Below are 27,679 nucleotides of genomic sequence, written 5' to 3'. Positions count from 1 at the left end.
TACCGGTGGCTGGAAGGCTGACTTGAGAGCCTGGTTGTGGATCTGCTGAGCATCTTGTTCTTACAGAGTCGTCTTTCTCTTGGACAGGCTAGTGATAGCAGTCACAGACCTGTAGGATTTTTGTTCACAGCAAAAGGTATTTTCCTACCTTCCTCATCCTTTCACAGCTTCCTTCATTTTTTACCAGGTTAATACAAAAGAAATTATTCTGTAATCAAGAAGGTAAGCTTCAGCCAACAAGCAGGTGCTTCTACCCCATTCGTAGGCCTGCTCTGCTGGTGCTCTGGTCCAAAACCCACCCGCCTTCTCTTACACAGGCCTATTCTGAACTGATTCTGTGAATGTTTTCAGTAGAGAAGTGTCATATGGCTGGGACAGTGACATCTTCATTTTCCCTTTTAGCTGTTGAGCATTGGTCCATCTGCACCTGTTGGTAATACAACCCTCAGAGGTGCAGAAAATGTCAGTGATCATCCTGGGTGGAGACACTTCCCTGTGCATTCAAGGAGGGCTTGTAATCGGTACAGTGGTGATAACTTCCTTATATTTTCCCTTTGCTTAAAATTACTTCTCAGATATTGGCTGCAAACTGTTTTGAACTGCTTTACTCTCCAGTGTCCAGAAATAGGTTTTGTTTGGGGAGAATTTAAAAAAACCTCTTGAATCGGAGGACAGATGTGTTTGAACTGACTGATTTTCAAGGTCCTTTCCAACCCAGATGATTCTGTGAATCTTGTGTGAGTGTCAGTGTTTTTTGTATTGAAGTCTTTGGAAAGGAAAAGCTTAGGTATTTTTTCTCTGGGACGATCAACAATGGCAAAACTGCTCTTAACCTTCAGATTTTGCTCAGTTTGGATTTGTCAGCTGTAACTTGTGTGATTGAGTTGTTTTACCAGTTGTTTACTTTCTACTTGATTTTTGTTTGTCAAAACAGTTATGTTTAGCTTCACTACCTCTCATAGTCTTCTGCAACCTCCTTCACAATTGCTTAAATAGTTTGAGCCAAATTAGAACTGGACTGTCTTTCCCATGAAACCTAATACTGCAATTTCAAAGCCACCCGCACTTTTGAATTTCACTGTGTTCCTTTTCAAAGGTCTAACAGCCATCAGTAGACCATAGCTAATTGCATAGCAATAAATGTACTGAACCATTCAGATAGGGGTGAGCAGACTTTCTGCTTCAGTAGAGAATCACAGTATGTGCCTGCCTTGTGAAGAGTAAAGATTTTCCACATACACGTCTTTGGGCTTGCAGCTTTTGGTTTTGTGCACATCAAGCTGAAAAATTCATGGTGTATTAGAGACAATAGCTTTTAAACTACACTAATGATGATATTAAAAGACTTGTGCTTAAATTTCTTAGTTCTTTGAGATTTAATAGCATCTGCTATTTTGAGTTGTACTTGGCAAAAATGGAACTACTGAAAACTTCTGTACGCATTTTAAGTCACTAACTTGGTTACATGCTCGGTACAATCTCTTTAAATATTTCTACACTGTTACATCATCTGAAGATATACCTTGTACCTGAGACAGTATATCTAGTGACTAAACTCCAGTACTATTTGGGCATTATATCTCTATGCTTCTGAGTTAGCATTAAAATACTACTTTTTTTGGCATGGAAAGGGAAGGATATACAGATGCAGAAGCTGCTGTGCTTTCACTGGACATACTGTGCAAGTTTACTGAATTCCAGGGGAATTCTGTTCTCTGTAAACACTTAGGTTTTCATGTTTGTCTTTCTGCATACAGAGAGATGCCTAACAGAGGTGCTATGCCATTTGGCAAAGTTTTTTTTTTTATTATGGGCTGTATTATTTATCAGCTTGTGGCTGAAGAAGCCTGTTGAATTAATATGCAGGATTCTAAAAGACAGAAGAAAGAGTAGTGGTGGTCCTTATCAGGTGATTAATTTGACTTCTCACAGAATGGCTGGTCTCAAGTGGCTTTGTACTCTGCCAGAGCTTGATGGCAACAGTTGAATTGATACATCCTGCCTGCTGCACTCTGTTGCAGTAGGGCTCAGGTTTTCCTGTCAGTACATGCATGCACACATACAAAATGAATCCTCAGTCCCCTCTCTTGCTTAGAGAGCTCTTGGGAGACATGAAGCATCATGTTTGAGTTGGGGAGTAAACAGAAGAATTTCAGAAAATAAGCAAATTGAATACTGGGCACAGATTATGTCAGAATAGTTTAAATCTGTGAGCTGTCAAACTGCTTTCTTCTAAAAGCTGCATTCATGCTCTTATAAAGCATGATTTGTTGTGTTAAAAGTATCAATATATTAAGTCAAGAAATGTATGCCTTTTGTGCTGAGTACTTTTTGTGACTGCAAGTGCTAAAGTAGTTATTAATGTGGTTGTGAAAATACACCTTGTGTTTTAAAATGCTGATTCACAGCCAGTGATAACTTTTCTACATTAAGGGACTTAATGTTGCTCTGTACAACGCACTGAAGATTTCCACTCCCCTTAGGGTAAGGAAAATAGGAAATAACATTTGTGCACATATATAACAGAGGTGGAATGAGCTACAGTAGGTTCTGTATAATTTTTGGTCTGGTATTTTTATGAACAACCAGGGAGTTGTCATAGCTGGAAGGAGAGACCAGAGGTACTAGAAATAAGAACATGTGAAATTCTCCATAAAATTATTGAAACCACTTTTCAGAAAAATGATTGGAAGTATTTGCATAACTAATTTTTCCAAGTGACATTTCATTCAGTCTCTTATATGTATGTCCTATACTTAGGATAAGACAAGTTTGATGGAAAACTTAGTACATGGTGGGGTAAGAATTTTAAGATGTAACTACAGGATGGAATGGGAATTTAATATGTGTGAGAATGCATATACTTTATTATAACCTGCGATGTGAGACTTTGTACCCTCTATGAGGCTATAAATGTTTTCATACTCTTATATTCAGTGCTTTAGTTTCGAGTAATTACATCTCTTCTGTTTGACTTGAGAGCTTCCATTTAGTTCAGAGGAAGGCTTGTTACCTCAAAGATAAGAGGAATTACTGAGGCGCAGTGGGACTGAGACAGACCTGGAACACCTTATTTGTCCATCTCTAGAATAGTATGTCAGATCCCACAAGTTCCTTGCCTGCTGTCTTCTGCTCTTTGGTGGTAAGAGACCTGGATTTAGAGTGGCTAGTGCCTTGCTGGTGTGGGTGGAGGAGGAGCAGTATGTTAAATCTTTACAATAAAAGCCCTATTTTGTGATTGACTGCAACCTGGAGAAGTAGTGTTCCCTCTATGTGTGTGTGTGTATATACATGAAACTGTTTCTAGAATTTAGTACTTGATTATGGTCTGTTGTGGCATGGATTCCTCCTTGGTGGAGGAATCTATGCTGCATATATTTTTCAGTAAAGGTGATATTCAGGCTTTCAAGATGAGTGCTAATTCAAATTCTAAACACTATAATGATCCCAGTTGTGTAAGCAAATCCTGACCTACTAACACTCTTATATTATGACTGACTGTTAAGGCTATGTTTCAGTTCTCAAAACTTAACGTCAGAAGGTTGCTGTATCCAGATTTCTTGTGTGTTTAAAGATCTGCTATAGACTTGTCTCCCCTTAGGAGGAGGGGGCAGCAGCCCTTTTTTCAGTGTGCATAGCACTGTTTGTGTGATTTCACATGAGGTCAGTACTTATCACCTGGCTGTCATGTAAAAAATGTTTGGCTTTAAAGTGGCAGGTGATTCTGATGTTCAAGTATTGTTGAAAACTCCACTAAAAACTCAATTTATGTATCATTTTGATAGACTTACTCGAAGTCTGCATGAAGACCTTTGCTGGCCTTTGAGCCTCCAGGCCTAATGGTTTGCTGTATGGATGTTATGTAGGATGTGAAGGGGCCATGCACTGTAAGCAACAAATGATGCTTTTCAGGTGCAAGTGTTTGTGTAGCTGTTGGGTGCTTTTCTATGGAAATAAATGCACTTCTACTGAGAAACTAAATGTTTCAGAACTGAAAGCACAAAACAAATCTCTATGGAGGTTGTAGCTAAAGCCAGCACCTGGTTTGCCGTTTGCCTCTACATTTTAATTGTTTTTTTCACAGGCATTTTGTTTAATATACTTGTTTTCTGATTCTCTTAAATGTGCTTGATGACCATACAGAATTTTCTCAGGTGTGATCTGTACAGGGAAATAAGGAGCCTTATTTTATCAACCTGTGGCTTTAGTTTTTGCTTGGTAATAATCATTACTAAAGATATCCTATTACTATATGACAAAGGATATAGTTGATTCAGATTCTTTTGAACTTGCAATTTGTGTCAGCTTCCACTTTGTGAGATGGTATCACCTTGATAACTGTTTTGCTGATACTGTTGTCTTTTGGAAGTAATAAATTTATAGTGTGGTTTCTGTTACTGATTTCTTAAAGTCCTCCAATAGTTTTGATAAATGAGTATCTATGAACTGTGCCTGTATATTTTTTAGGCACCTGATGGGAACAACTGAGAAAGGTTGAGGGAGACAGTGCTGAGGGAATTTAAAAATACTATTTTTAAATCAAGACTTTGACTTTTTTTAATAGGCTTCCTGTTTGGCGCGTCTTTTGTAAAGACAGTCTTTCATCGGCAGTGCAGTATGCTTCAAGTGATGCTTGTGCCCTGGCGAATGATGATGAAAATGTCAAGGAAAAGGTATGCTGAATAAATCATGTTAATTATCATGTCTTACTTGATATTAAATAAAAAATTTGATCATACACTTTGATTCATAGTCTTCTTGGCTAGGTTTAATGTACTCAGTTGTTCTGTGAGCCATAATGTTATCTTCCCAAGTTTGTTTACTTCAAATTTGTTACAGTTATGTGACAATATAGCTGGACAGTTTGTGTGTGTGTATGGGAACAAATAGTAAAGTTAGTAATGGTGGCTCAGTTTTTTATTGTGTACCAGATGCTAGAAGTCAGAGTCAGTATGTGGCTCTGTAGAGACCACAATGAGAGGTGATGGCCTGGATAAGTCTAGGCCACATTATGGCAGTTTATCTGTGTTGTGTTGAAAATTATTGTAATCCTAAATAGAAGATTTAACAGTAATTGTTTTATTAAGTCAGTATTTATCAACTGTTTTCCTCATGCTTAATACAAATTAACAAAGCTAAAATACGTATGTGAAGTCCTAATGATCAAGATTATGCTCTTTTCTTTCTTACTTAGCACTTCAGGTTAAATTGGGTGTAATGTAAAACCCTAATTAACTCATGAGTTTCTGCATATTGCAATTTCATAGTGAGTTTCCAAGCTGTGGAGTCATATCAGAAAGTCATGGTCACTTCATTTATTTATTTACACAGGTAAAGAATCAGCCCTATGATAAGCATGGGTAGTATTGATGTTACTGGTCTTCCCCTTTCCTCCATCAATCAGTAGCAGTACTAATCGGGGCCCTGCTAATCAGGGTCCTTATTCCAAGAAAGCTTTTATATGCCCCATCGAACCTGGAAAATATGTTGAAGCATTCTAGTTGACTCAAGTGGAGAGCTGCCTGACCAGAAAAAAAAAACTTCAAATATTGTAGGTTTCTTAACCATTTCAGCATCTAGGATAGCTGTGTTTTTTTTGCTGTGGCCAAATAGCATTCAGTCCTATTCTTCTGGCTGCCTGAAAAAGGTCCTGCTTCATTTTAATGGATGATGTAATAAAACTGGGAAGATAAGAAAGCATTGAGACTGGCAAGCCACTGGTGTATGTTTTCCTAATTTTTTGCAACATTGTTCCCTTTATTCTATTAACATGGCTGCATTGTTAAGTAGATTTCTGAACTTACACCCAAAGATGTGAAAGCTCATACCTTATGCTGTACTCTTTACTCATTAAAGAAAAAGATCTTGTGTGTACTGGAAATCTTAAGCGTGGGTCTGTTACTCCTAACTAGGCTGCTGGAGCTGTCCTGCTCAAAAGGAGCAGTCTTGCTTGACTAGTTTTCCTTAGATTAGTTGTTTATTTGAGGCATTGATGCTATTTAATCTTAGGAACTAGGATGTAAACTAATAATATGTGGGGAAAAATGTTTTTTAGGTGTTGTCTTTAAAAATTTGTCTGCTTAAATTTCTACTTCCTGCTATTCCAGTGTATGCTTTCACACTCTCAAATGGATGTGATCCTGTAATCTTGTATAGCACAGCACCCCATTTTGGATCCGGACATTAGCACTTCCAGTATTTGACCACAGGATTTTAGATAGCCCTTATAAAATGAGGGGTGTGAAATTTCTAACAGATTTCATGCTGTATTTTAAAGCATTGCTCACAAATAACTTGTGTATGTTGTAGTTGCAACTTTAACAAAAAAAAAAAAAAGTTGAAGGGCAAGTAAATTATTGTTAGTTCTACAGTGTGGTGGTTTTAAAACTTTTTTTCCCTCAAGTGTGTATTCTTTTTTACTTTGAATTCCCTGCACTTGATTATGAATCTTTAGTTGTAAAAGAGAAAGTTGCTTTAAAAGGTTACAGCAGACCTGTGAAATTATTCTAGTTCTGCTGATATGACTGCTATAACTGAAATGTGCCAGGTGTTATGTTTTTTTAAATGGTTTTGTTGCAAGTAATTTTAGGGTTTTGTTTTCCCTCCTGTTTTGGGCAGCAAGGAGATAAGGTGTATTTGTCAGTGTGGGAAGTCATAGAAGAATGATTAACTCTGTAGTGCACAAATGGAACGATTTAAGACAATGTTAAGATTGTCCTTCCTGTGAAGACTTAATGGAATTGTTTTAACTTGCTGTAGTCTTTGTACAGATGAGTTTTTAAACATATGTGGGCAGTGGCTCTGAAGATTTATGTAGTTTAACTTCTTGGTATTCTGGTGTTTGTAAAGGTAGTAGTATACAGTTTATACCAAAGGTAGCTCCTCTTACTAGAACAGGAGCCCTGTGTTAGTGCATACTTACTGTTGTTTTACCTATAATGCACTAGGGGGAAGAGGCTGGTCCCAGGCTGGAATCTGAGCATGCAGACTCAAGTATGTGGAGTTACTCCACAGAAGAGCTACTTGGTGACTTGACAAAATCTGACCAGGCAAGACTTTTATTTCATTCACTGTCTCCATACACTCTTCAAGGGCATCTTGGATTTCAGAGTCTTTCATTTTGGTTATCTAAATCTCATAGTAACCATCTGTTGCATTTCACTTGCACACAGGGATGTTGTCAGACTTATGTTTCAAGTGGCAGAGAAAACATGTGGACGAATGGATCTTGCATTTTCCACGTGTATAAGTAATAATAAGAGTAATACTTGTAGGTACTGACTAAAATCTTTCCAAGATAAATTTAATTTGATGTTATATAGATGTGGATGTCTATTTATGAAGAAAACTAAAAAAAAACCACCAAAAACCCTTCTCACTGAGGTCCTTTATATATCAGACTTGGTGATCATAGCAGTCTGTTTTATCTTTCTTCCATTAATATTTTTATATTATTATTGTAGACTATAGAAGAGTGTTGCAGCTATTGCAGAGTACACTGAATACCACCTAGGTTTATGAAGAAAGAAACTTTAATTCTTAACTGTTTTTCTGTCTGGTTATCAGGTTCATTGATGACAAATCTGAACTACTGAACTGTTAAAACTCTGTGCTAGATGTTATTGTATGAATGTGTTTCCTGTTCAAGTTTCAGAAAAATGTATGTTCATCTATAATGTCTTCACAGACTACAGAAATGGGTGAAGCAAGCCAGCCTGAAGTTGAGACTCCACCTTCAGTAGTTTTAAATGAAGCTTCGTCTAGCATAGTTGCAAGCACTGAAAACATTTCCAATTCACCTACCTCAGAAATACCTCCAATTGCACAGCCCGAGTAAGCTTTTCAAATTTTGTTTTGGTCTTTGAGAGAGTATTGCTTTGTCTGATGTTGTTAAGTATTACTTATTCAGGGTTTTTGGGGATAAGACTAGACTGCTGCACACGATTCTTTTGCTGTACTTTGGTTTATGGTGTTAATGCTTATGGAATATGTCATCATTTACTCAGTGTGAGGATTAAGAGTTGCTTACTTCCATGAATTATCATATTATTGCCATTATCAGATTCTAAGATGCTGCTTTGACAGAAGTCATGCAGTGTCTTTTATGTGCTAGATAATCTGTATTATAAAAGCCCTCAAGTCCTTATCATTAGGATTTCTGTCCTTTGCAAATGTGGTTTCACACCTGTGATAACCAACATCAAGGCTGCTTCAGTGATGGCCTCTGCTTTCAGTTAAGGAAGTAGCATTTTATTCCAGGATTTAAAACATAACAGTCTTAAGTTCAGATATTAAGAGACTTCTGATGAAATAACAAATTTTAGTATAAATACAACCAAGACAGTTTGTAATTCTGGTACTTAGTGTATTGCAGAGCTGCCTCGGTTGCAGGCAGTCTTCAAGACTGTCTGCTTAATTTTGTTTCCCTCTTTTGCGGAATTCTGTGGTATCAAATGTGACCTGTAGTATGGAAATTCATGTGTGTACATTTCTAGGTACTTACACAAAATTTTCCTGGGCTTTTTAATGTTTGCTAAGGGGAATATATTCTGAATGTCTGCTGAAAAAGGTCTGATGTTTTGATAGATAAAAATTTAACACGTTAAAAGTGAAGTAGACTTCTTTGGCATTTTGGGTTTGAGTGTCCAGTTTTTCTGGTTTACAAAATTTAGTGCCTTTACCGTAGAAAAGGTCTGGAAATCCTGTCTGCTGGCTGATCTTGCCTAGGCTTCTATGGCTAACTCTTTGTACTTCATAAGTGCCTTTAACTGCAAATCTCCAGAAAGAATTCTTCCTGAATTTGCAGGTTTTATAAATCAAAACTGGAATGTAACTTCAGTGTGTTTCTTTTTACAGCTTTTGTTGACTACTGTATTGATTGTGTAATGTGTTAAGTGCCACTGTTGTCAAGTCTGTGAAGGAGATTCAAGATGTTATTTTGAACATTCAGCTTGGTATCTTGTAATGGTTGCAAAGAGTCTTGCTGTCATAGTTGGGGAATACTAGAGTGATGAACTCTGAAGACTCAAACTATGACACAATGAAGATGGAAACGTGTTTTAGAGCACCTGATATATTAGTTAATGTTTGATGGTAGTGTTCTGTCACTAGTACCATTTACAGGAAGAAAGGGTAGAATGGGTATAGGAAAGATACATATTTATACATTATTTCAAACCAGTTTAGCTTTAAATAGTAATAGGTGGCCTCTTTTTGAACAGATTAACTCTGATGTCTAAAAAAGCTGTAGACCAAATCCATGGTTAAACAAGATCTTTAAAAACTCAGTTGCATTTGTTATCTTTAGAGAGCATTTTTTCCTCTTTTTAGGTGCTGATTCCCATCAGTGTAACAGAGTCCAGCTCCCTTAGGTGTTACTGGTCTGATATTCCAGCAGGACCTCTTAACTAAAATATTCTGGAAGTAATTTTATTCCAAACTATTTTTACTTTGTAATTAATCTTTAGGACAGCACTGATTGTAGCTCTTCTATTCAGACCTGATGTGGGGAAAAATTATCGAAAAATAATCTGATATCCTTTTCTGGCTGCAAGTAAAGACAGCTGCCATGCAAAGTAGTGCATTTAAAAATTAAGGGAAAGCTACTAACAAATGCAAATACATAAAGAAGAGGGAGCAGTGTAGGTTTTAAGCTTGTGCTACTCACCTTCTGCCAAAATTACTTGAGGCCAGTCAGGTACACCCTGATATCAGGGTATTTTTAGGTTCATACTTGTCTCATATTTTATTCAGTTGGTAATTATTCATGCTGTCATCTATCCACTGAGATCGAGAATATGTCGAACTTTTTAATTTTAAGTATAGTGGTCAACCTTTACTTCAGTTGTTAGTGTTACATGTAGAGCTAAACTGCGTGCTTCTCAGATGTGTACATTTTGGGGTGTTAAGAGAAATTACTCTCTAACTAATAAATTCTTGTATTCCCAGCATTATTTTGCTACATAGCTAGAAGTCTTGAATAGGTATGAGGTTTTTTTCTTTTATACTGTATGAAAGATACTGAAACTGGCTCCCTGGGTTTGTTGTAGCAGTGTCTCTTGATAATTGTAGCAGTCAGAGAGCCAAACAGATCAGCTTTTAAGTTGCTGATGTGCTGTTTGTGTTTTGGAAGCTCTATACCATGATATTGGATTAACCTAGTTTGCAGATGACATTGAAGAAAGCTTATGTTGAATAAAGCTTTTACTTAGATCTGGTTTATAACATAGATCAAAATGAAAGCATCCCTGTACTGGAGAAGAGAGGACAGTCACGGAAGTTATCAACTGAAAGTTATTACTTGTCCATCTTCTCTCTACACATTCCATCATTCCTAAAGAGCGTATAGGGACGCTTTCTTTTTAGGTTTTGCCTTAGGATTTGTCTGATGCAGTGTGTTCAGCTTTTCTGGAGAGGACATAAAGCAGTGGGCAGATGAGCTAGTTCAGGCTCTTGATGCAGCTTGGATAACAGTCTACTGGATTACCTCATCTTTATTACACCAGGAAAAAAAAAATTCTACTGGAAAGGAACTGTGACTGGCTCTACTATATATCATTATGCCACCCTTTTTCTCTAGTTTTAGCCAAGTTCTGTTCTGACTGCTGCCCATTGACTTGGGAATGTTAGGAGCTTTTAGTGATGGAACTCAGTCTTGTGTTTGATTCCTTTGTTGAAAGAGAAAATTGCTGGTAGTCAGGTAACTGTGTAGCTGTTTTTTGTTTGTAGTGATGATGGGGAAAAATTATCCATTACAGTGTTTGATAAGATGCTAGATGGAGTGTTGGGAGATGAGAAGCTAGCTTTGAGTTCTTTTGCTGGGACAAACAGGTTGAAAAAAGGAAATTCTATTCTTGCATGGTTATGGCTGAGAGTGCAGTTCCACAAGTATAGCATACTTCATTTCTCTTACTTTAGTTATTTCTGTGAGACTGTTGCTTTTTCAAAACTTGAAAATATCTTTAGTTATGTGGTTGATGAGCAGGGCTACTTGTATTATCAGAAGGGTAAAAAGCATGTTATTTCTTTCCCTTCAGTGCAATAGAAAATTCCCGTGCTGATATCCCTGTAGTCAGCTCTAGTGAAGCTGAGCAGTCAGAACCTGACTGTGATATTGGTGGGACACTTGAGGCTGACCCTCAGAGTGAGCCTTCCTCTTTTGTCAGTCCACCAGAGAGGTGAGTATTGAAGTAGGTTGTGAGTCTGAATAATTTGAAGGTAATTGTTCTTTTCTGTCTTGGCCTTGCAACAAATATTTGCATGTGCTTGCTTACCTATATAAATATGTGTGTGTGTTTAATATTGCATATGACTGAAAATGTCATCATTTTATAGGTACTAATACTCTTAAAACTTTTAGCCTTGCAGGTCAGCATATAGAGAACATATCTTCTTCACATGGCAAGGGAAAGAAGACAAAATCTGAGTTTGAATCGAAAGTTTCAGTAACTGAAAAGGGGGCAGATGAACAAAAATCTGCTCTGAATGCCTCAGAGAACTTAAAAAGGGAGGTAAGCAGTGCTGATAACCTAACAGAAGGCATTAGGCTCCTGTGTGTACTGAGTAGATATTACCATTGTTAAAGATGAGTAATATCTATCACTTTTCTGATTGCCACTGTATAAATGGACAGCCCTCACATTTCGAGCACTGTGTGCAGTGCTTACATTGCCATTTCAACAAGGGTATAATAAACTGGGAGAAAAGGGTGGCAAGGATGATCCATTGGCAGAGAACAGTTTTTTCTGAGCTCAGTCTATCTGGAGCAGAATCCAGAAGAAATGTTCTTCATGTAACATAGTTAAACTGGGATTTCCTGCAGGATGCTGTGGATACTGAATTTTTTTACATATATTTAAATGAGGAGAGGGGGAGCTGTTACATGGTCCTAAGTAAGCTTGTAGAAGAGAAGACTGAGGGTTGAATCTTGTCTGAGTCAGGAAGTTTCTGAGTAGCAAGCATATGGCTAGAAGTAAAGATAACAGTTGGAGGAGATACAAAATGTTTGTGTTTATTCTTTCCTAGGTATCTTATTTGGCCACTCTTAAAGTGTGATACTTAGCTAGACAGATCTTTTAGACTTAACTATATGACTGCTTTTATGTTCCTATTGTGATGCACTTCCTAAAGCTTAGACTTTTTTGACAGGTAAAGAATGACCAAGACCATGGCAATGCCATTTTTGATTGGTTTAGGATCATGTTTAAACTGTCACTTATCACTTGGATAACTCCCTTTTAAAACAAAAATTTTTTTCCCAAGATTATTTAGTAAAGCATGTCTCAAAATAATGACATGCAATCAGGAAGAGTCTTCTAAAGAACTTAGTACAAACAAATTGGTGTAAACCATTACTTAAAAAAACCCCTCAACCCAAGACTTTATTTAACCTAGTGCCTTAAAGACTGGAATTATGGCATTGGCCTGATGTCAGAGTTAAGCAAGAGTAAGATTTGGCATTGCTCACTCTGTCAGTTTTTTGACTTAATACTTACCACAGTTATATTCCAAGGAGGATCTTATATCCTGAACTTTCTTGGGAGAGTAATATACAGGGTTTTCTCTCATTTCTAAATATATGTGGGGATGTATTTTTGGGTATGCCACATCTAAAGTTCTGTTGCAGTGTAGTCATGTGAAGAATTCTGTTGTTGCTTCTCCAAATATGTGGGTTTGGCGCTCTTTTGAGGGCTTTCATCTATAGAACTGTATGTGAAATAGTTCTTGCTTTAAGTACAGAGAAAATGTCAATCTACAAATCAGTCATTCTGGAAACTACCTGTAAAATGTTATCTACAAAACTGCTACACTTGAAATGTCTAGCAAAAGTTTTTTTGCATGTCTGGTGGTGTGTTGGAAATATGCTTGTACAAAAGAGAAGATTTGAAATGGTACAGTATATGGTTAACTTAAAAGGATTTCTGATTTGTCGGTCAAGTCCAAAACATTATTTCTTTGGTCATTAAACACTAAATAAACCACTTCAAAATAATATCTCATTCTGCTCGTTTTTGAGGTGTTCAGAAACTCCAGGGGATCTCTGGAATTCTGTCATGACCAATATTCATATTTGAAGATTTCTGCTACAGGGAAACTTTTTTTCCTTAGGAGGAGGAAAAGCAAAACTCTTGAAGAAAAAGCAGGCTTTTTTTTTTATGAGACAGAATGCTTATATTTTACTTTAAATGTATTAGTTTAGCCACAAAAATTACCAGCATCTCGGTGAAAGAATCTGTAATTCTGGGGAGGAAAACATCACATGTTTCTTCTGGCTTGTGAGCTTATCTTGGCACTGAGTTTTTAACGTCAGTTCAAATTATGCATCTGCCATTGACTTGATGAGTGTGTGCTATTTTTTAAAAAAGCATTGAATTTAATCTTTGTTTTCATCGCTGATACTGAAAAATACAACTGGTGGCTTGTTATTTTGCAGAAAGACTATAAGAAAACAGGAGAAATTGACCCTACATCTGTGATAACTCCAAAGGACCCTGGAGACATTCCAACATTTGATGAATGGAAGAAGAAAGTCATGGAAGTAGAGAAAGAAAAGAGTAAGTTCAGGATTCATTGGTTTTGTCTAAACACAGGCCCTCTTCATTTTGTATCAGATTTGAGTAGTGAAGTGGTCTAAATTTGGATTGCAGCCTGGAACTTCCTTTTCCTTAGAATTATGTAATTATAAAAGCATTTATTATATAAAAGCAGTGAGCAGAAGTTCCCTGAAAGTGAAAATACTGTTTGTTCATGTGGTTTGTTATAGTAGCAATATTTTCTTGTTTCTAGGTCAGTCAATGCACCCTTCGGCTGTTGGTGGGCAGCATTCCACAAAAAAAGTCCAGAAAAATAGAAATAATTATGCCTCTGTGGAGTGTGGTGCCAAAATTTTGGCAGCAAATCCAGAGGCAAAGGTAAGCATCTACTGATTATTACTATGAAGTACTTCAGTTTACTCTTATGCAAGTAGTTGTACAAAGTACACTTGGTTAAAACTGAACATTGACTTCTGAAGTAATCTTTTATTTCTGTGTTTGGGTTTATTGTATTTTTTGACTTATAAAAAATGGGACATGAACTATGATCTGTTCCTTTTTTAAGAGGGATTGCTATAGTGAAGTTGATGGGTTTTGAATTCAAGTTGGAAGGGGGAGCAGAGTGTACTCAGTACAGAAATTGAACAACGAACAAAGCTGTATAACTTACCATAGTAAATAATCTGTGATTGCCCCAGAGTAGTATGGCATATCTCCTGTATATTATGTTGCTGAGAATGTTGTGAAACTTGGTATTAGTCTACATAACTAATATCAAACTTATTTTTGGAGAGAGGGGAAAAACCCTTTTTGATGTGTTAATATCTACCATACAATTAAAAATACTCTTATTTTTATACAGAGCACTTCAGCTATTTTGATGGAAAACATGGACCTTTATATGCTAAATCCTTGCAGTACTAAAATCTGGTAGGTTACTGAGGTTTGCTTGTATGACGGTGGTTATAGTTTTCTATCATGATGGGACTGTGTATCTTGTGGGACTGACCTGACCTTGGTGTGTGTCTTCCTGAAATGTGTGTGTAAGGAACTTTGACAAATTTAATACTTAGGTGCTTTATTATGTACTCCATAGAACTGTGTGTGGTATTGAGAGAAGTAAGATTAAGGAGGTAACTTTATTCACTTTAGTATTTGCAGTTTTTGCATAAGTATAATCTTGCAGAAGAGAGAGCACTAAGTATTCAAGTAAAGATTTTGGTTTATTTCCCTAGCTGTCAAATCATTGTAGGAGAAATTATCAGAATTTATCACATACTAACTGGCATTCATTTCAGGTGTATTTGAAATGATGTTTGCTATACTTAGTTTTTAGTTCCGTGACTTCCTGCCTTTGAGTATAAAATGGATGAAGCTTTTGTAGGTGCTACCTAGAATTACAAAGCTAGATATGCAGCTAAATATCACTAGTGATTTTCAAGGGAGTGACAAGTGATGCCTCATTGTGCAGCCTTTTTGTAGTGTTCTCTTATACCCAGTGAAGGATGCAGTAACAAGGTAAAGGACTGAGGATTGTAATTACAGAAACAAAAGTGTGGTCTTATTTAATTTTTCCTTTTTTATTGTCAAGGTTTGTTATTGAGCTCTGTGAACCAGTCCAAGTGAAGCAGCTTGACATTGCAAATCATGAGTTATTCTCTTCTACTCCTAAAGACTTTCTGGTGTCTATTAGTGACAGGTATGTTATCAAAACCTACCCTTCTGAATGAAAAATGAGGTAATAATTCCTAAATGGATGGCTTCATAAAGCATGGTCTGTGTGTGACTTACGCAAAGTGTAATGCGTTGTGAAATTACATGGATTTTCTGTGTGTATGCTATCAGTTACTAGCATTTTTTTTCTCATGGAAAGCACAACTGTGAGGTTCTAGAATGCAAGGCTTGTTCTTCCCATGCTTCCTGTATTTTTTTCTTTGCTACCTTAAAAATGAAAAACTTGCTGAAAAGTAACAATGAAGCAGCAGAAATTATGCAGTAGCTAGGTAGTGGATGGCAGATTATAAAATGAATGTTCCTTAACAGAATCCACTGGGGTTGTGGGCTGTCTCCTCCCTTGTCATTCAGACCATTTTCTACATGGCTTAAGCTCCCTTCAATGCTGAACTCTGTCCAAAAAAACACAGATTACTTAAAAAGAACAAAGAAAAATAGTAGTTACACCACTGAGGAATTGGAAGTGGTAAGAATACTACTGGTTGGCCATATGGTGGCTTCTAATATCATGTTTTAGGCAATGTTGTGCCCCCACTGCTTTGTGGGAGTGAGCAGATTATTTGTATATGTGAAAGAGGAGACATTTCATGCAGTACATCAAAAACCCTCACTTTCTTTTTCAGCGCTTAAAGTGAATAGATTTTGATTTTCAACACTTTCCTAGTTCTAACTCTGCTCACAGTTTTTTGCTGCTTGCTTATAATATTTACAACCTATCACTTCTGTGTCATGTTCTTCAGTGTTCATCTGAGGTGGCTTTTTTAAGTTCCAGAAACTTTACTGTAGGCTGGCTGAATTTCATTAATTGGATCAAGTATACAGTTTCATTCTTTGAAGGCATGCATACTGTTTTAAGTACGTGGAGAGGCACTGCTGAGGTTTTGTGTTGGGACTAGCTTTATACTGCAACTCTTGTTTCCATAAAAAACACATTGTTGCTATCTTGCAACTGAAAAAAAAAAAAGGCATTTCTTCTGTGAAGAGGCATTTTGGGAGACTTCAGCAAATGTCTGTAAACAGTTCTTTGTATTTCATTAGTTGACTCCATTGTTTCATTTCTAGGTATCCAACAAACAAATGGATTAAATTAGGTACTTTCCATGCCAGAGATGAGAGAAATGTGCAAAGCTTTCCTCTGGACGAACAGATGTATGCAAAATATGTTAAGGTAACAACACTGCAAAAGCATCCATGCTTCTTGGGGATGGAAGGGCTTGTTGGGCTTGCCCTCTATAACAGAGCATCCAGAGAAATGTGTTATGAAAGCATGCTTTACCATTAATTGCACTAGTTTCATTAGTGGCCCTTGTGTGATTGGCCATGTATTAAACAATTGTCTCACAATCACAAGTATATGACCTTTCTCATAATAGTAAATGAGAGGATCTTGGGAAGCACCTATTGCCATGTGTCCCAAGTACATACTTGATACCTGAATTAAGAAAAATCAAGACAATATTCTGTTCTGTTTGATTTAACCAACAGTTTCCTAAATGTACGATTAGAAATACTGACCTATTTTTTTCTCTTGGCTGTACCTGCTTTTTATGTATGTACACACTCTCTGGAGCAGATGATTAGAATATGCCTTTTTCTTGATACTTTTGTGCTGTATTCTGCTATACAGTTTTAAGTGAAATTGAAAGAGTAAGCATTTGAATTCTCATCAGTAGACCTGAAGTGCAGTTTTGCAGTTACTCAATCATAACTGAGACTCATGCATATTATTTAGGTTTACTGCTATTGGAGCATTTGCCATGATCTCTCTGCCTTAAAATAACTTGTAGCAAGCTGTCTTTATTCAGGAGGCTCAAAGAGAATAAAACTCCATAAATAATGTGGTACTTGGATGGGGATAAAGGCTTTTGTGAAAATATTGGGATGTCGTGGAGGTTTAAATTCAGATGACATACAGACCTTTTAGGTTCTCTCCAGTGATGTGTTATCTTCCAGTTATGGTGCTGCCAAAAAAGAATAAATTGGTTTGTGTTGCCGAATTACGATTTGTGCTTTCATGAAGGAGTAGCTATGAATTATAGTTATCTAACTTCTCTACCCAGAAATTTTGCATGAGTCACAGGATAAAGATTTCATTTATTCTTAATTCTACTTTCTGTCTGAATTAATGCCTTAAGGTAGCTGGAATCTTGCTTGTCACTGAAGTTCTAGAATTGTATTAGATGCTTCAGCACTTACTCCCTTGGCAGATAGTGTTCTACCTTGAATAATGTAGCATGATAAAATGTTTAAAGAATTGTTCTTGTAATGTTTTTATATTATAGCACAAAGCATAAGCAAGTTCTAAGTGTGCCTAGTCTACAGAAGAAGAGTCAAAAAATTTTTTCAAAAAGCTTTTTCGTAAGCCACATTTTTGAAGTGGCTTTAATGAACTTGTATCAAAAATAATGGAACTTATTTTGTAAGAGTGCTTTTATGAGAATAGTTATTTTGATTTCACTTGCAGTTTATTACAGTCCTTCAGTGATAGTGTCCACATAGTGGTTTAATAAATGCATTCTGCACTGGCAAATTTAGATTAAATAACTATCAGTGTGTAGTCAAGTTCTCACTAGAAATACATTTGTAACCTTCAGTCATCTGTGTATCATCAGATGCTCTATATGATTTCTTCCAGTAGCATTTCTGTAAATTGAAGCATGTTATATTAAACTTGAAGTAGCAGCAGTACATAGAATGCATGCCATGAAGAGTTTTTTCCCTTTTGAGTCACTTTCTGTAATCTATGCTCTTTAAGTGGAAGAAAATACACTTTAACACACTTCAGTATTCTGTCTGCAGTCACGCTGCCTAGAAAAATTGAATAACTTACGTTCATTAATGAAACACTTGTTGCATGTTACCTTCTAGCTGCAAGGTACAAGGGCTAAATGACATCTTGCTACCTAAGACACATGAAGTAGTGTTGCAACTTTATCCTTCATAACTTGCCTTCTTAGATATTTGTAGTACTGAATTAAAACCAACAAAACTAGTTGCCTGTGGCATGTGTTCAGCCTTTGTACTGACATCTTTTTTTTTTTCTCTCCTTTCTCTCGCTTCAGATGTTCATCAAGTACATAAAGGTTAGCGACCTCTTCTTTTGGAATGATGAATGCATGGGGCTTGGGGTGTTCTCTACTGTAATACTGTAACTCAGCACTTTAATGCATGGCAAGAACAAATCTTTCAGTACTTTCTGTTATGGACAATCTACAAATCCCTTGAGTAAACAAAACTTGCAATTTCAAGATTGGATGTATATGTTAAATGAACTTGACACTGTGGATCTTTGGAGTTTTATTCTAAGAACCTTTTATTCTCTAGGTGGAGTTGATATCGCACTTTGGATCAGAACATTTTTGTCCTTTAAGTCTTATAAGGTAATATAATGTTTTGCTTTGTCTTTCTACTTCCTTGCAGTGAGGATTAGTCTGTGTTAGGCAACAAATTCTAGGTTTTGGATTAAGTTATTTGCAAATACAGTTAATTGACGTAGCTGCCTAACTTACCTGCTGTGTAGTGTGCTTCACATATGTTTAAAGAAGCTTTGAATCTTTTGATACTTCAGTATGTAAGGAATAGTTTATATTTTGGGGGGATGGGTTAGGAAACAGGAGTGTGAGCACCCTTAAGGAGGTCATGAGCATTTCAAGGCTGACTAAGCAAAACAAGGAACAGGTGGTGAACTAAAAAGAGCAGTTGTGGTGAGTGCTTTTGGGAAGCTGCTGTGTTGCATGGCACACCAGGTACATACAGCTAGTAATGCTTGGAGTATCTAAATCAGAATAATTGTGTGTGTAGTTCAGAGAATAATCAGTCTCTGTACTCTGTTAAAAAGCAATTTCAGTTCTCCTGTCAAAGCTACATCAGAATTTGAACCTGGGAACTCTAGTGTTATAAGCCAAACCATATTTTCAGTTGACAGGATTGCTTTAAATTGGATCGTTTTGATTTGATTTTGGCAGAGCAGGTCAAAGAGGATATGGTATGCAAAGTGAGGTAGTCATGAGTAGATACTCCTAAAGTTAGTCAAAGGTGAAGCTAAGAGGAGGTATAAGAGCTTGTGGAGAGCTTAAGACAAGGAAGTCTTGGTACGAGTTCAAGTTAAAAAGAAGGAGAAGTCTCTTTGGAATTACTAGAATTACAACCAGAATCTTGTTTTGGTGCAGCACTTGAAAGCATGCAGTGGACTTTGTGGATGCAAGTTAGAGAATAAGCATACCTGCAGTTTGGTCTTGGTTAACTGAAGGCAACTATTGCTTATGTATTTTATTTGCTATATAATATATAATGCTAATATTGTTTATCTAGTTATCTATTATGCTAAGCGATTACATGACTAATAGACTAATATTAAATTTTTATGTTAAAACTTTGTTCATAGGGTATTTGGTACTAGCATGGTTGAAGAGTATGAGGAAATAGCTGATTCTCAGTATCAGTCTGAACGACAAGAACTCTTCGATGAAGATGATGGTAAGCAAATAATTCCTGCATTTTTAGACATTCAGATATGTCTTGTGCTAGTCTGGTGGCTTGTCGTTTCCTGCATATGATAAATGATTTGACTGCTAGATTTAGTCTTATTGACAGTATTTCCTCATTTCTGGGCTTATCCAACAATCCTTTTAAGTTTAAAACAATGCATTGTAACTGTTTGGAGGGTTACTTTGAAATGCTAGTAATGTCTTAATTTCACTTGGCAGGCTAGGCAATAATAGCTTCACATGCTGACAGTTGTAAAGGATAATTAAAATAATCAAAGCAGCTCACATACAACAGCTTTATTCTTAGTGTCTGTAGCACATTTCCTGAGATTATATGATCAATGCTGCAAGCAATTGGGAAGGTGCTTATTTTGGCTTGTAGACATTGTGTTCAAATAAAGAAAAATATGATCACACCTACCTCCAGCCCTCATGAGGAGGAGGGGAAAAAAACCCTATACGAAGCTCTGAGCTGTTTGCTTCATCTGTCATGAATTTGGGGGAAACAAGCTTGAAACCTGAATGTCTTTGGGTTTCTCATTGCTTGGAGCTTGATATTTCAGTATGTGATATCTGACCTTTTAAATTTATTTCTGTGGTTTTATTTTCACACTGTCAAACTGACATAGCTGAATGATATGTTAAATCTTTAGGTTTATTTTCTTTGTCCATGACATGTTTAATTTTGATAGTCATAAGTGTTCTTCTTTATACATAGATTATCTGTTGGATTACAATACAGGAGAAGAAAAATCTTCAAAAAATCTCCTTGGTTCTGCTACAAGTGAGTATGATTTATGAGAAAAGTTATTGCTGTGCTGAAACACCATGAATTAATCGGAAGGGGAATGACACTTTGTCATGGAACAGCTACGACTTTTATATTTTTATGCTGAAACAATTTATTGTGATTACTATTTAATTGCATAGGAATAAATAGTAACAATTTGAAGTTGGGGTATGGTTCTTAAAGTGTTCTTAAACAGAACTTTTCAGTTCTAAGGATCTCTATTTTTTTGGAAACTTTGCTTTCTGTACTTAAGGATCCTGAGCACTTAATATGAATGTTACGTAGGGCTGTAAATAACCAGTACTAAAGTGCTGTTCTACTGCTGTAGAACCTTAATTATTCAGAACTTGGAAGTCTATACTTAATTAAGGTGCCTTATTTATAGGAGGCAATATAAAGATTTACTTTGTACAGCTTGAAAGGAAGGGATGGAGAACACCATTTGAGAAGGCTTTATGTAAATATTGTAGCTTCTGTGTTCTTAAAAGCTGTGTATTTTTTGAGAGAACTAGTGGTTCTTGACTGTTTCTTGTCCCTTTTCCATTGGAAAGCCTCTAAGTGTGGGATTGGTTTGGCTAAGAATACTTAAATGCTTAGTTTTAGTGGTATTCTTAAGTGCTGAATTATTTAGGATAGTATCAGTTGCCACACAACTTCTAAAGAGCTCTTATGCTGTACCACTCTTTCTTCTGTCCCAGTTAGTAAAGATTTGTTACTGTAGTGTAGATTTGTACTCAAAATGAATGCTGTGTGAGCTCAGGCTTTCCTTACATCCTGTAGTGGATCAGAGCTGCAGAGTTCTTTGCTACTATTTTCTAGAGCGTAGTTGTCACAGAAAGGTCATGGCTAGGAATATTGCACAACTTAGTGCAGTTTTCAAAGGAGAAAATAGATAGTGGAAAAGGCAATTTATTTCTAAATGTTAGCCTCTCACAGACAAGGGAAGGTGGTGTATTCTTCCCTGACACTGTTTTATCTCTTACCTGTGACTTTCAGAGTTCCTATCTTTCAAGCTCTCTTGAGTTGTGTTTGTGTGTTCTCTCTGCACATGCAGTATTGCAAGTTTGGAAAATGCAGTGACTTTTTTTACAGATATTTTTCAGAGTACTAAAGTTAAGATTAAAAGGTTTGAAACACCTATTACTGATAGTGTTCTAGACAGCTGAGCACTGAAACATTGCAGTGATTATTTAGTTCTGGCTAGTAGATCTTGTTACTGAGACCTTTCATCTCTGGTAGGGTAGTCACAGTTCCTTTTTTTGGAAGGAATACTGAGTTTGTGGGTGTTTGGTTTGGAGTGGTTTTTTTATGTTCATGCTCAGACAAATGTGGTGGACTTCCATTTTGTGTCATTTGTCTTAGACTGATACACGGTGAGGAAGAGGGTCCTCTGAGGAGGAGATAGTGGGCTTCTCAGACATTTGATCTCAGAAGTATTTTGCAGTCTTCTGCTAGTCTAACCTGTGAGGGTAGTTCACTGTTCTTCCTCTTGCCATTCTCTGACTGGCAGGCTTCTATACCACCTCTTAATTCTCCCTCTTTTTCTGTTTGTTCATCAGTAATAAAGAACCATTCATACTTCAAGTTTAGCATCTTTTGTTTATCATGACTTTTGAAAGAATACAGCCCCAGATGAACAATGAAATTCAGGAGTGTAGTTTGTGATGTATTTTGGTGGAGAGGTAGAACCAAGGTTCTGAACAGAGCTTCCTGGAGTCTAAGAAATTTGTCATTACTAAAATGCCTCTCTAACTTTATGAACTTATCCATGTGACATACAGTACAGATGTATGTTGCTGGGTGGGGGAGAAATGGGCAAAATTAGGTCAACTTTTGCATGTTTACAATAAGGGACTCTTTCCCAACTTCTAAATAAGCCTGGCAATGATGTTTGCTTTCAATATCAAGACTAAAGAATTAGCTGTATCTAATATATGTGCTGATATAGAGCAGACCCTCTTTGTATTTACTTCTGTGATTTTTTTTCTTTTTTCTTTTTTTTTTTTTTTTTTTTTCTTAAAAAAGATACCTATCTCTAAGACAGATCTGTGGATATTTGTGATAGTTTTCTGTGTCTGTCTTTCTGTCATCCTGTGTTCAAAGGCAGAATTCTGTCTTGCTCATTTAGCAAATAACATTTATTAACTCACTACTTCAGTGCCCTTATGACAGACAATCCAACCTGTCTTTATCAGAACTCCTTTTAAGCTCTAAATTTCTGGCTTGGGACCTCCCTGAGTGTTCAGACACTCAGATCATCTGTAAATTCCATGCCTAAATACATTCTGTCTGTCTTACTGTTCCTTTGTTTTGGTGGACTAATGATCAGTGAGTACTTCTGGTGTTAGAAGGTCTATCTGGTAAGGGTTAAATACAGGTTTTCAAATATAGGTTTCTAGCTTATAAACTTATCCTTTAAAAGCAACAGATGCATTCAGTGTAATAGAATGAATGGATTTTTTAATGTCCTTATGCTGTATTTTGTTTCAAACAAGTGTTACAAAACAGCAGATTGCTCAGTAGTGCTAATCTCTGGGCTCTCTGAATAAGTCCTCTCTGAGTAGTTGTTTTGTTTTCTAGATGCTATCCTAAGTATGGTGAATATTGCTGCTAACATGCTTAGAGCCAAAACTGAAGAGTCGTCTGAAGCTGAAGGTAATTTTTTAAATGAAAACCATTCTGGGAAGTTTTAACTTCTTTGTTATTTTGTTTAATTCTTTGAGGGGTTGGTTGATCTATGTTTAAATTATTTTTTCCACCTTTTATGGCATATCTCATTAGTACCATAAAATTCTTATCCTACTGACTGCAAAGTATAACCAAGATGCTTAATTTGCTGAGAAGGGATACAAAGATAACACAGGTGTTCACCTGCATTTGGAGATCTTTATGCTCTGTATTGCCCAGCTTCAGTTGTAAAGTCTAACTTCCTGCTTCTTTCTGGAAATATTTTGAGACTGTCTGTAACAATGTGTGCATAAACTGTCAGTAGCACTTAATTCAAATAATTCTGACATCTGCAGTTAATAATTAAGAAAACCCAAACCACCTCCAAGACACAAAAATTCATTGAAAACAAACACGGTTCTTGCATTTTTATGTACACATTTTCCTCTTTCCTGCAGCGGGGAACAAAAGTGTGTCTGAAAATGCCACTGTCACCCCTGCAATTTCAACAGCTGCACCAAGACTGCCTGAACCAACTCCTGTTCCTTCACCAGAGTAAGTGATAGGTGTTGGGTGGTTTTTTTTTTTTCAGTGTGTTCCTGGCAGAGACTAACATGCACCAGTCTGGAATCTTTAATAGCAGAATGCTTAGATATAGCATGCTGCCTTAAAAAAGTAAAAAGGCAAGTGTTTGGTGAAATCTGTACCATGGTAATGTACTACTCAGGGGAATTTATTGCTGTAGTTACTGTTTATAGATATTTCCATTATGATATGTTTTGTTTTGACACTTGACTAAATGTCAAAATGTATCACTTTCTCAACTGTTTATATTAGTTTGTTTAGAAGTAGGAGGAGTGTTATTCTTGGATATTGTTCCAGGTTTTGCAGGTTTCCTGCAAGGAAGACAAAATCAGAATGTAAGTTGTACTGCTGAAACTTCAGCTAAATTGTAATGACAAAAATTCTGCTTTAGAAGCTTTTTTTTTTTGCTAAGCTTTCCTTGATGAAAATACATATGCAGAGATATGGAATTAGGTTGGGAGGAGTTGTACATTGATATTCTAAGGGGTTTTTTTAGTTGACTACAATTGTGTAGAATTGATTTGGCGCCTTAAAGCTGAGACTGTAGCTCTTCAATGTTAAGACCTGACTTGTGCTGTGTTTAGTGGTTTTAAGGTTTCCTAGTGCTCTGATTGTTGAGAGTGAGGAAGGTCAGTGTGAAGGCTGTGATTCTTGCATTTGAAGATTGCAGCAGAAGAGTAAGATGCCTGCTATGTAAGAATTTGGTGATATTTGAACTAGTGACTTTTTTTTCTGAGGTGAGGAAAGGGGCAATATCTGATTGAGAAGGTTTGATGTTTCAGAAGCAAGGGTTTGAAATAATTTGCTTTCAAATCAGGATAGAAGACACCAGAGGAAATACTAACAGAATTTCTGACTATCCAAACTGGCCTTTGGTTACTGGCATAAGCTTCACTAATTTTCTAAAAGATTCTACTTTTGCAGTCTTCCAGATCAGGCATGTAAAACTGTTGAAGTAACATCCTATCTTTAACTCTTTCATTGTAGACTTGTTACTACAGATGTGCCACAGATAGATAAAGAGCAAGTAATTATGGATTTGACAAAAGAAAGTCCTATTGTTCAGCTAGTACAAGAGTATGAAGAAGATACAAGCCAGTCGACAGTAACCTTGCTGCCCAGTGATGATCAGGACGAAGAAGCATCAGCATGGTTTGAACTTGAGACAGAAAAGTACTGCTATGACATGGCAACAGTATGTTGTATTTCCACCTTTTCAGAATACCTGTTTAAATGGTGTTCAGTTGCGGTAGCTATGCGTCGGCAGCATAGTAAAACAGAAAGTAAACAAGGGCAAGATTACTCTGCTGATGTACAGCAGCCACAGGCGGTTCTGACTGAATCTATACATACGTCGATAGATGAGCCTCTGCCCGAGCAATTAGACAGCAAAGTTGAGAGACCATCTGGATCTGCTGTTGCATTTGACTTCAGCAGTGTGGTCCATGAGGAGATCAGTAATGAGACCACGGATTCGATTGAACTGGAACCAAGCCATCCTCAAACTGTGTCTCAATCCCTCCTCTTAGAAGTTACTTCTGAAATTAAGCAATTGCCAACAACAGACACGGCAATGGAGCCTGCAAAAGAAGATGCAGGCCAGGTAGCATCAAGGGTGACTCCCCAGATAGGTATAGCTGAGATCAGTGCAGAAACAGAAAAGGTTGAGAGCTCTATTGTAGAAGAAAACCCTGTAGCTTCTGAGACCAGTGTGGCCGCTGAGATAAAGGAGATCAGCACAAGAGAGATTACTGCTACTCCAGTGATTTCAAAGCCTACAGAGACTGTTCTGCAGCCTGAATATACAGTGGGCATGTTAGCTAGTGACTCTGGAGAAGGAAAGGAAAGCACTCCAGAAGTGCAGAAACCTGTTTTGCCTCCTGTTGAGTCTTCTGTACCTGCTGAAACAAAAGAGGAGGATCAGACAAGTGAAGAAGCTTTAATGGCGATTCCAGTCTCTGGGGGACTGCAGAGAACAGCTACAGACTTTTATGCTGAATTGCAGAATTCAACAGATCTAGGCTATGCTAATGGAAATCTTGTTCATGGATCTAATCAAAAGGAGTCCGTCTTCATGCGTCTTAATAATCGTATAAAAGCCCTAGAAGTAAACATGTCTCTCAGCAGCCGTTATTTAGAAGAACTTAGTCAGAGGTAAGTCAGGAAGACCGATAAGAGTCTGACATATATAAACATGATTTTAGCTAATTATACAAAGGAGCATACACATATGGAAAGTAGTAGAGTGGAAATGGAGTATAATGTAAATCACAGTATAAAGCTTTATGGGAAACTGAGAAAAGTACCTCATCTGAGGTAGCAACCAGAGATCTAAATGTCTGTGTGTGGCAGGGGTTCCCTTTCTGTATTTTGGATACTATCACATTTATTTTCTTTTGACGAGTATTGCTGCGGGTCTTCTAAAAGGATAAAGCATTGCCAGGTTGTAAGCACTAATCCTGTCCATAATCCTTTCAACAAAAGGGAATGTCCTCCTGTTGCTATTAAACTGAATGACACAGATCTGCAGTGCTGCCTTTACAGAATTAATTGTTTCCACTTAAACTACCATGTTACCTGTAATAGCTCTTGTTGAAGAAGGGAGCATGGAGAGTCAACCAAGAACTTTCTGTGAGGGATGTATATATATTAGTGTTTATCTGTGGTGCTCCTTAGCCACAAGAGAATCAGGAAATGTTCCATTTCAGAACTGGTACCAAGGAAGGGGCTCTTCATTATATATACTGTTGTGTTGTCTGGCTTGGCAGTCAGCGTTTGCAGAGAATTCTCCATAGTGAATTCCAGTAAATTGGTGATAAGCTCTAAGCTGTTGAAATAGATTTATTTGACTTTAACCTTAGAAAAAAACCACAGAAAACCTAGGAAGAGTTTTGCTTTGTGTGAAATTAAAAGGGACTACCACTTAATGTTTAAATAAAACTTCGAGCAAGGAGAAGTTTTGGGCTGGCATAGTTGTAATTTCTGAAGATGACTAGTGCTGAGTAGTTTTATGAACTAGCATTTCAGACTTACATGCTCTCTGTTTTAGGTACCGAAAGCAAATGGAAGAAATGCAGAAGGCTTTCAATAAAACAATAATAAAGCTTCAGAACACCTCAAGAATAGCAGAAGAACAGGTACGGTTTGTTGGAGTACTTAACTCTCCTAATTAGGAAAACACTTTTAAGAAAGCTGCAAGGTGCAAAATTTTCAGTTGAAGATTTTTATTAGCTGGTCATCTGCCTTTTAAAAGCATCTGTTTCATGCTTCCCAATTTTTATTGTATAATAAAAATTTTAGCTAAATTCCCAGTCATTTTAGAATAAAGCCATTTCCAGTTCTGTTTCCTGATTTTTGTATCTGAAGAAAAAAGATCTGTTGTCAGCTGGTAATGATTACAACTCTTAAATGTTTTTGTCAATGAAAAAGTTAACCAGGTTATTTCCAACCCTTGTTTCTTGATTGTAGTTGCCCTCAAAACCATTTTTTTTAAACTTGGTTTGTTTTTCATCTCCAATTTATAGATAGACAATTGTTCCGCTGCTGAAGAGACCTAGCCTTTAGGAAGGGAGAGGGATACAGTAACAGCTTATGCCAGGCTTGCATTTGAAAGTGTAGTGCGTGAAACAAAAGTTTTAGTTCATTTTTTAAAATGGGATATAAGGAATTGGGAGCTGAAGGAGGTTTTCCATGCTCTGCCATTCTAGCTTTCCTGAGCAGCTGTGAAATACAGTGCTACCTGCAGTGCCAAATAATCACTGAAGCAACTGTGCATGTGGCCTAGCAGACAATCCCAAACTGTCAGAAATTTAATTTCTGAAGTGCAGTCCAGGCCTGTAGTTCGCTTATCCCTCAACAGTGAAGAAAATCACAACTTCCGTGAG

At 36.9% G+C, this 27,679-nt stretch overlaps 1 protein-coding gene across 4 annotated transcripts in view; it reads left to right on the top strand.

The window, feature by feature from the left end:
* SUCO (SUN domain containing ossification factor) overlaps positions 1 to 27,679 on the top strand; it is a 49,774-nt gene that overhangs the window by 15,646 nt on the left and 6,449 nt on the right. Inside the window, exons 2-19 of one of the 4 annotated variants that reach the window (XM_026853667.1) lie at positions 4,565 to 4,673; positions 6,948 to 7,049; positions 7,688 to 7,833; positions 11,037 to 11,177; positions 11,360 to 11,510; positions 13,433 to 13,553; positions 13,786 to 13,910; positions 14,395 to 14,462; positions 15,124 to 15,231; positions 16,329 to 16,434; positions 18,329 to 18,349; positions 18,591 to 18,646; positions 19,651 to 19,742; positions 20,472 to 20,537; positions 23,124 to 23,198; positions 23,672 to 23,765; positions 24,783 to 25,949; positions 26,845 to 26,932. In XM_026853667.1, coding sequence (XP_026709468.1) covers positions 6,996 to 7,049; positions 7,688 to 7,833; positions 11,037 to 11,177; positions 11,360 to 11,510; positions 13,433 to 13,553; positions 13,786 to 13,910; positions 14,395 to 14,462; positions 15,124 to 15,231; positions 16,329 to 16,434; positions 18,329 to 18,349; positions 18,591 to 18,646; positions 19,651 to 19,742; positions 20,472 to 20,537; positions 23,124 to 23,198; positions 23,672 to 23,765; positions 24,783 to 25,949; positions 26,845 to 26,932 — 2,679 coding nt within the window. In that variant the 5' untranslated portion in view covers positions 4,565 to 4,673; positions 6,948 to 6,995. Of the gene's footprint in view, positions 1 to 4,564; positions 4,674 to 6,947; positions 7,050 to 7,687; positions 7,834 to 11,036; positions 11,178 to 11,359; positions 11,511 to 13,432; positions 13,554 to 13,785; positions 13,911 to 14,394; positions 14,463 to 15,123; positions 15,232 to 16,328; positions 16,435 to 18,328; positions 18,350 to 18,590; positions 18,647 to 19,650; positions 19,743 to 20,471; positions 20,538 to 23,123; positions 23,199 to 23,668; positions 23,766 to 24,782; positions 25,950 to 26,844; positions 26,933 to 27,679 lie in introns of all 4 variants that reach the window. The other 3 variants (XM_026853665.1, XM_026853669.1, XM_026853668.1) reach the window with 3 other exon arrangements.

The sequence above is a fragment of the Athene cunicularia genome, assembly GCF_003259725.1.
Source record: "Athene cunicularia isolate RWA chromosome 8 unlocalized genomic scaffold, athCun1 chr8_part1, whole genome shotgun sequence".
NCBI classification, from domain to species: domain Eukaryota; kingdom Metazoa; phylum Chordata; class Aves; order Strigiformes; family Strigidae; genus Athene; species Athene cunicularia.
Note: the sequence above shows the minus strand (reverse complement) of the source record. Positions and strands in the feature narration are given on the sequence as shown.